General features: G+C 38.0%; 1 protein-coding gene across 1 annotated transcript in view; it reads left to right on the top strand.

Moving 5' to 3' along the window:
* cacna2d1a (calcium channel, voltage-dependent, alpha 2/delta subunit 1a) overlaps nucleotides 1-8,726 on the top strand; it is a gene marked incomplete in the record, with an annotated part of 124,783 nt that overhangs the window by 73,869 nt on the left and 42,188 nt on the right. Inside the window, 8 exon segments of the mRNA XM_037696172.1 lie at nucleotides 1,936-2,094; nucleotides 2,360-2,464; nucleotides 2,685-2,763; nucleotides 2,935-2,984; nucleotides 3,141-3,230; nucleotides 4,671-4,733; nucleotides 7,580-7,663; nucleotides 7,767-7,841. Of these exon segments, the coding sequence (XP_037552100.1) occupies nucleotides 1,936-2,094; nucleotides 2,360-2,464; nucleotides 2,685-2,763; nucleotides 2,935-2,984; nucleotides 3,141-3,230; nucleotides 4,671-4,733; nucleotides 7,580-7,663; nucleotides 7,767-7,841 (705 nt within the window).

Consider the following 8,726-nt stretch of genomic DNA (forward strand, 5'->3'; position numbering starts at 1 on the left):
ATCCTCTGCAGTATGTGTGTGTGTGTGTGTGTGTGTGTGTGTGTGTGGTTCCATCTGTTTCACCGCATTAACTTTACACCAGTGTTAACTGGAAGATACTCCACATGCAAAGTTGTGCAAATGTGACTTAACTTCTGCTTCTCTTAAATTGAGCTGTATACTTATTTTTCTTTTTTTTTTTTTACCTCCTTGTGCTGCTGTTGTTACATCCTTTCCTGCTCTCCTTCAAATCTTTCCTTCTGTTCATTTAGCTCCCTTCGGTCTGTGCAGATTAGAGTCAAACAGTTTTCATTTTGCACATTTGTCATCATGGTACTCCCTGTATTTCGAAAAACTGGGATGTTGTAAAAAATGTTAATAAAAACCGAATGCAATTATCTGCAAATCTCAAACCACTAAGAAGCATAGTGAGCATACTGGGCAACAAAAACCTGTTAAAATAAGTGGTACAAAAGAAAAGCTGGAGGAGCATTTATCATATTTTCAAGCGTATATGTCACAGTGTTTTGCATAGATTTGCCAGTCCTGCGACTTATATGTTTTTTTTTGTTCCATATTCATAACACAATTTTTGACTCGACGCTTGAAATGTTCATTTATACTGACCACCAGTAAACTAACAAACCAGTAAACATTACCATTTTGCAACCGCTAGAGGCGCGAGAGGGTCCTTTAGGCTTTTGACAACTACCGCTATCCCCCCCACACACAAACATTCACTTAGAGACAACTGAGAAAAACTTAACACAAGTAAAATGCCCCCAAACCGAAAATCCTATTTTGCAGAATACAAACTGCAGGTAATAAAATATGCAGCCCACAACGGTAATCGAACGGCTTGGACTGATGCGACTTATACACCGGAAAATATGGTAGTGACTAATCAGGTTAATTAGCAACATGTCAGTAGGAGCATTGAAAGAGCATTTCAGAAAGGCTGAATTTATCAGAAGTAAAGATTGGCAGAGGTTAACAAGTCTAGAAAAATTGTTTAAACCATTTCAGACAAAGGTTCCTGAATGGAAAATTGAGAGGACATTGTGTACAGTAGAAGATTTTGAGAATTTGGATAAATCTCTGAGCTAAAGGACAAGACTGAAAGTCCATAATGATGCAGGGATCTTCAGACCCTCAAGTGGCACTGCAATAATAAAAAGAAACATCCATTCCTGTATGCACTCAGGAGCACTTCCACAAGTCATTGTCTGTAAACACAATCCAGTCCATAACTGACAGTTAAAGCTCTATCATGTGAAAAAGAAGCCATGTATTTAGAAGCTGTCTTCTCTGGACCAATCATTTAAAATGGACTCTGTAACAATGGAAAACTGTTCTGTAGTCGGACAAATAAAGAATAAATATTTGGTTTTCATGGATGCCACATCCTCCTGTTTGAAAGAGGAGAGGAACCGCCCAGTCTGTTATCAGCATGCAGTTTTAGAACCTACTTCTCTAATGGTATGGGGGTGCATTAGTGCCAAAGAGCAAGGACAGCTTACACATCTGGGAAGTTACCATGAATTTAGAAAATAAGTTTTAGAACATGCTGTGGACGTGGTCCTGTCCCAGCGTTTTTGAGGTGTTGTGTTTTCCTAAGCGTTTCACAATAATCTTAGATTGAACTTTTAACAAGTTTGCTATTGTTCCACAATAAAATAAAAAGTGGATTCATGAGATTTGCAAATCGTTGTGTTCTGTTTTTATTTAAATCTTACACAGAATCCCAACTTTTTTGGGCAAATTTGGGTTGTATTTCCTATAATGTTGTTTTGCTCATAAAGTGTATTTTAAAGGGTACCTTTGATCTTCTACCTTAGCTGACACTGCATTTTTTTCTGCAACGAAGGGTTAAAAAAAGGCCACATATTTAATAGAAAATATGTGCAAGTGCCTTCCCTCCACTTCCCATCAACCCTCCTTACCTTATCCCCCCAGTTCAACAAAAGCGCCAGGCCTGCAGCGTGCTTTCAGAACCTGGTGCAGGCCAATGTGAGGAACAAGAGGATCCTGAAGGAGGCTGTGCAAAGGATCAAAGCTGAGGGGATCACCAACTACACGAGTGGCTTTGAGCTGGCCTTCCAACAGCTTAACCAGGTAGGTATGATTAATGAACATCAGGGATCTATTTCTGATCCTACTGGTAAAAGAAGGTTGGAACTTCAACGATGTCACTTGTTTTAAGTTTGAAAGACTGAAAACTGAATCTCTGCTGACCTCTTCTGGTTGTTTCTGTTGTTGCATGCTTTTTAACATCTGTGCAAAAGTTTAAACCTATGTTAAAGCATTTCTGCATAGTTTATTTTTGGGGTGGTCACACTATTGTAACATAGCTTGACTGATATCGTTTCCTGTCACCCAGACAAATGTGTCACGGGCCAACTGTAACAAGATGATAATGCTGTTCACCGATGGGGGGGAGGAGAAAGCAGAGGAGATCTTTGCCAAATACAACCCCAAGCAAAAGGTAGGCTTGCTATAACCCAGTTTTACAGATATCAGGCTGAAACATGTGGTAGTAGCTGAGAGTCGTTAACAATACAGAGTGTGACGTCTCACAGTTTATTTTGAAGGTTTGATCAAAAGGGCTTTAATGCTGTCTTTTTTCTGATGTAGGCAACCAGCATTCTTTAATTTTTAATATTTAAAGTCTTAATTATTTATATCAAATGTCCGTTTCCTCCCAGGTGCGCATCTTTACCTTTTCCGTTGGTCAACACAGCTATGACAAAGGGCCCATACAGTGGATGGCCTGTGCCAATAAAGGTACCAAGCCTGTAGTGACTGAGCATGTAAATGTTTTATGATCTGATCAGGATTTTATGGATGAAAATAATACGACTCAAAATTCGTTAAACTCATAAACAAACATTAGTTGCTTTAAAATGATTTTATATTTAGGGCTCTTGTTTTAATAATGATCTCCCTTTAATTCAGGGTATTATTATGAGATCCCATCTATTGGGGCCATTCGAATAAACACTCAGGTAAACGCCTTCAGTTTTAAAAACACACTTTTGTTTTCTTTTAATATTTTTTGCCACTTTACTTAAAAGCCTCAAGCTACTAACTACATGTGTATGGCGCCCTCTTGTGGTAAAATATGTAAGTTGCCGATTAAGTCACTCTAATCGTCTTGGCAGGAGTATTTGGATGTTTTAGGTCGGCCCATGGTCAAAGCGGACAGGAGGGCCAAACAAGTCCAGTGGACCAATGTCTACCTGGATGCACTGGTAAGTTATCTGGTCTAACTAACACGTGTTACATGAGCTTACATTGGTTATGGTCTGTAAACACAAACTGGACAGCTAGATGAGCCAATTAACCCTGAGTGTTTTAGTGCGAGTCCCTCCTCCTCAACTGTAGAATAAACATTTTAGAGTTTAATCAACTTTGTTGAGAAGTAGCACCCTGGGTGCTCCACAGGATGACAGTCAGGTGGCCACACAAGCTTAGCTTCAGGGCTCACAAGGTCAGTTTAGAGGAGCAGCAACAGCAGAAAAGTTCTTACAGAAACTCCTGAACCCACCATTCCAAGAAAGGGCTGTAGCTCACACCTTGAAGAGGGAACAGGAAACAGCTTCTACTTTGGAACCAACTTGTCCACTGCCCACCAGTTTTCCAAGATAAACCACTGTGGCACGCCCAGACTCACATTTTGAGAGGTGTGCAGTTCTTCCCATGAATCAGAATACACAGCAATGTCATCAAGATATGCTTCACCCCAGCACCCCATACAGAACTTTGACCAGACGCTGAAGCGTTGCGACACATTGCGCACGCTGAAAGGCATCACTGTAGATTGTAGAAAAGTGTCAGGAGCACAAATGTGGTGACACAGGGTACATAAATAAATAATTTATTGATAACACTGTTACTGGAAGTGGAAGAGGTCTGTTTTGTGTTGTATGAAATAATTTTAGACAAGTCCTCTTCAGTCATTTAAAGAATCTGCAACAATATCGTTTTTTGCTTCATTTTGTGTAAAAAGAGATAAATTGTTGTGTTTTTCTGCCATTTATCATTCTGTCAGGATTTATTCCCAAGCAATGGTGTAGATAAGAAAACAGACTGATTAAAAAAAAGTTTGGATGTTATCAGACGCTGTCGACTTTTAAAACAGTTTTGTCATTTGGTCATGGATTTATTATTTATTTTTTAGTTAAGTCATGAACTCTACAGATTTTTATGTGATAGCAAAGTATCTCATGAACTCAAGACTGAGTTTAATGAAACTTTCAGATAAAATTCACTTGGTGAGCATCTACAAATGATTACTGTTGGGAGTTAATCCCATTCAATATGGCTACCAAAGCTAGGTCACATTAACCAACACAAAAAGAGCTATAAATCTGTCACTTTTACAGATATTGAGCTCAGATTTGGTGTGGTAGTCGCTGGCAGTTATTCTCAACACAAACAGTGAGCATTAACTGATCTCTTAAAGTTTTGTGGTTTTGATTTGACCAAAACAACTCCATTATATTTGATATGTTAGACTAGAACTCTGTTTTTTTATTATTAATGCGTTTAATTATGAATGGGTTGTTTTTATCAATTAGAAGAAATGTATAAAACACTGAAAATGTTAAATTTTTACCAGGACATTATTTTCTCTGAGCTCAAAGGATTAAAGCTTAACACATTATTAAAATGTGTGTTTTATTTTTCAGGAGCTTGGTCTTGTGATCACTGGAACTCTGCCAGTTTTTAACAAAACAAACACAGGCTCGAAGGTAACGTGTCTTTTTATTTTTTCATTTTGACACATTCTAATAATTTCTGACACTAGCTTTGGACATCCTGCCTTCTGATAATTCAGCAGAGGTGGACTTTAGCATCGTCCAGTGAACAATGCATTACTTTAATGATGAGCACAAGGCTGTCCTGTGATTTAACTGAGGGAACGAGTGTTGCACACATTTTATCAAGCTGCTCTGTGAATTCAATGTGATGTTGCTAAACAGCTTTCGCTGCTTTTCTGTTTGCAGTTTGGGCAACTTGTTGGTTTAATGCTGAAATCTGCTAAATCTTTGGCTTTTAGGAGTCACTTTTTAGCCCCCAATGTTAATATATTTGCCAAGATTCATGTCCACATCAACATCATCGAACACCTATTTACTTGTGTAGCCCCATAAGATCACACTCCCACCACCATGCTTCCCTGTTAGAACTCTTGTTTGTAGCCAGCATGATACAAAATATCTTGGAACCGAACCGTGCTAAAGAAAAATGCGGTGATAGATTTTTTTGTGTTTTAGAAAGTAGTAATACGAGGAGTTTAATTCAAAAGATTGAGCAAAATTCTGTGTTTGACTTTGGAGAAGCTGCTGTCAGCCTTTTTAAGTGTCTGACTCATAACATTTATTGATGATAAAAGCCCTTGTAAGTCTAAAGCACTTGCAGGTTGCAAGTAGACGTCTAACCCTGTCTAAGGCAGAGGTATTCAAGTTATTGCTGGGGGGGGGCACAGTTACTGAAAGCCAAGAGCTCAGGAGCCAGAAATCCAGCATTGATTGACATTAAGTAAGTTTGTTATATGGTTTAAAATCTAGTTTTATTTAAAAATGAACCATTTGTTGGCCGAACTGAGCTTACTCTGGGCCTGATTTGGCCCCTGGGCCTCCAATTGAAGAACCTTGGTCTAAGGCCTCATCTCAGAAGGGAAGGTCCTGGAGTTTAGAGTAGGGACACTTGCAGAAAAAGTCAAATTTATATTATATATATATATATATATATATATATATATTTATATATATATTTATATATATATATATATATATATATACACATATTAGGGGTTGAACAACTACATAATTTTTAAACTCGACATTAACATAATAAAACTCAAGTAAAACTTGAGTAGTTGATGACGTCATGGGATCTCAAGATTCAAAAATAAATAAAACTGCAAAAAAAGCAATTTATTATTTACAAAAACAAAAAAAAGACCAACAAAACATTGGGAGTGTATATTCTGCTCCTACCATTTATCATACTGCAAATAAGTCACAGGAAAACCAAAACTATTAGTTTTTATTATTAAGCTGCAAAAGTGAAAGAAATGTGCGGCACGTAAAAAAAAAAAAAAACTAAAAACTGGGGTGGACACCCACCGCCCACAGTGATGCACGTTAGGTTTAGTTTTAGAGATTAATATGTTTATAGTTTTTTTTAATAGTTAGAGGTTAATATTTTTTGCTTTTTGGTTGTGAAACAAGGTCAGAGGAAGCTGGCTCTGGTTCAGTCGATTGGACCGGGTGTTACACCATCTTCTGTGACCTGCAACACTGCCCCCTATGGTCACAATATACAGTGGTCACAGAATATGGTGTAACACCGGTTCGCAATGAGCTCCAGTCAGTCAGGAAGTTGATTCATTTTCTGTTTCCATATGGTTGTTGAACCAGAAGATTCATCTTTAGTGAAATATTTCTATACTATTGATGCATTTCTACCTGTTTGCCAAGACTGGGCCTGCTCCGCTCCATCTGTCTGCTTGGAGGAATCCATTTTGTGACCTGCGCCTGGTGTGGAACACGTGACGCAATGACGTAAAAGCAACGTAATGACGTCACTACGAATATTCAATGTGAAATAAAAAAACTCAAGAGATGTCCTAGGAATCGATGTGTCGATTACTCGAGTAGTTTGTTAAAGCCCTTATATATGTGTATATATATATATATATATATATATATTAGGAATTCAAGTGCAAAAGGTGCCAATTTGATTTTTTTTTTTTTTTTGGTATTCACAGGTTGGTTGACAATATTGTTTCATTTAGACTATTTGGACTGAATAGTTCTATTGATTACTAAATTGGTGTTCAAAAGTACTTATTTCTTTAATAATCAGTAAAGATTTTGTTCAGTTTTGATGCAAATAATCTGCAGCATTATGTGTCTAAATGGATCATAGGAGAAATTGTGATAGATATAATGCTGAACACATTTACTTTTATTTTCACAGAAAATCTTGCATTATTGTCTCAATGTGTTTATTTTTGCATTTCATTTAGTTTTCTTTAGACGTACGACCCTTAGACCTGTGGTTCTGGGACATGACAAAATGTTTGCCAGATCAAAAAGTGAATAAGGGGGAAAAAAAAACAAGTCAACATGAATATTCTCAAGTGTTGTCTCACCCATTGCTTTCATCCTCTCCTTTCTTGTGGCTTTTGGCTACATCCTCTGTTGATGCAGAGGGTCCTCCGAAGCTCCGCACAAATGGAGAATCCAGGATGTCAGACAGCAAAAACCAGATCAGTCCTCCAGATCAGAGTAGGGGAAAAGGCCCAGTAGCTAAATGCTTCAAGATGAGTTCACATGTCCACCTCGAAGGACTCCGGGCTACCTCTGGGGTGACTGAGAGCAAACCCTGGAAATGCCTCGTCGGTGACTCATTGCAGCACACGAAGCTTTTGGGAATGAAACTGTCCAGATTTCTATTGCAACCATTTGCCTGAAATCACTCAGAATTCACAGAGGGACTTGACTCATCCAGGAAGATCAACAGAAGAGTTTCTCGTTGTACAGCTGACATTCTTCTCTGTTTTTCCTGTGCCTTTTATTTCTCACAGAAGTCCCAAAACCAGCTTATCTTGGGGGTTATGGCTATTGATGTCTCCCTGGAAGACATTAAGAGACTGACTCCTCGGTTTACAGTAAGAGCTCACTTTGCACAAATAAACACATAACAATGTGTACCTGGGCTTTCTATTCTTTTCTCAAGTGAATATTTTACTCATTTTCTTTTTTATTCTTTAGTTTGGACCAAATGGCTATTACTTTGCTATTGATCCAAATGGATATGTGCTGCTCCACCCTAATCTTCAGCCGCTGGTAAGCACAATTACACAACAATAATCAAAAGTAACAAAATGTCATGGGCATGTGTAACCCTAAGCATCTCTCTACAAATCTTAAAATCCTAACTATATGCAGTGTATTAAACACTAGAAGAGCATGTTTAATATAAAAAACATATATTATTAAGAGGCCGTGATCTGAGGCAGAGCAATCCATAATTTAGGGGCAACAACAAAAAAGGCTCTGTCACCTCTTGTTTTTTATTTTGAAGCCAGGACGCCCAAAAGAGGTTGATGTTGACCTCGCTGCTCTGACTGGAACATGATGGTGCAGCTAATGGCCATGAATTTAGGAGCATTTCCTAGTAATGTTTTTTAAAAACTGGATTCTGAAACAGGACTTCATCGTGGAGTAGCCAAAACTGGGATGGCATGGTCCTTTTTGCCATTTAATAAGCAAGCTGTGCAGCTTGAACTATAGTATAATGTGTTTTTCATTCAACATTTATTCATACAGGTTAGTCTCATTGAGCCACAAAGACTCATTTACAAGAGAGACTTGATTTAAACAAAGAACACAGATGAGGTACAGAAAACAATAGACAATCGTGTAAAAAGTATATAAAATGAAAAGTAAATAAAAGAAATTATATAAAAATGAAACAAAAAAAACCCAGCTGCATTATAAAGAGATGTAAGATACTAAAAACAGGAGCATGTCTGCGTTGGTTTTTGCAATGAACTTAACAGATGTTTAAAATCCCTTAGAGAGGTCAAGGTCGAGAGCTTCAGATCTTTTTGCAAGATATTCCAGGAAACAGGAGCGGAGTAGGAGAAGGCCCTTTTGCCTAGATCAGTCCACATTGAGGGAACACTGCAGGTAATAATGTCCTGAGAGCGCACGCTGTAGCTGCACTCA

This window comes from Nematolebias whitei, chromosome 22, assembly GCF_014905685.2.
Source record: "Nematolebias whitei isolate Nwh7 chromosome 22, NemWhi1, whole genome shotgun sequence".
In the NCBI taxonomy this organism is placed as follows: Eukaryota; Metazoa; Chordata; class Actinopteri; order Cyprinodontiformes; family Rivulidae; genus Nematolebias; species Nematolebias whitei.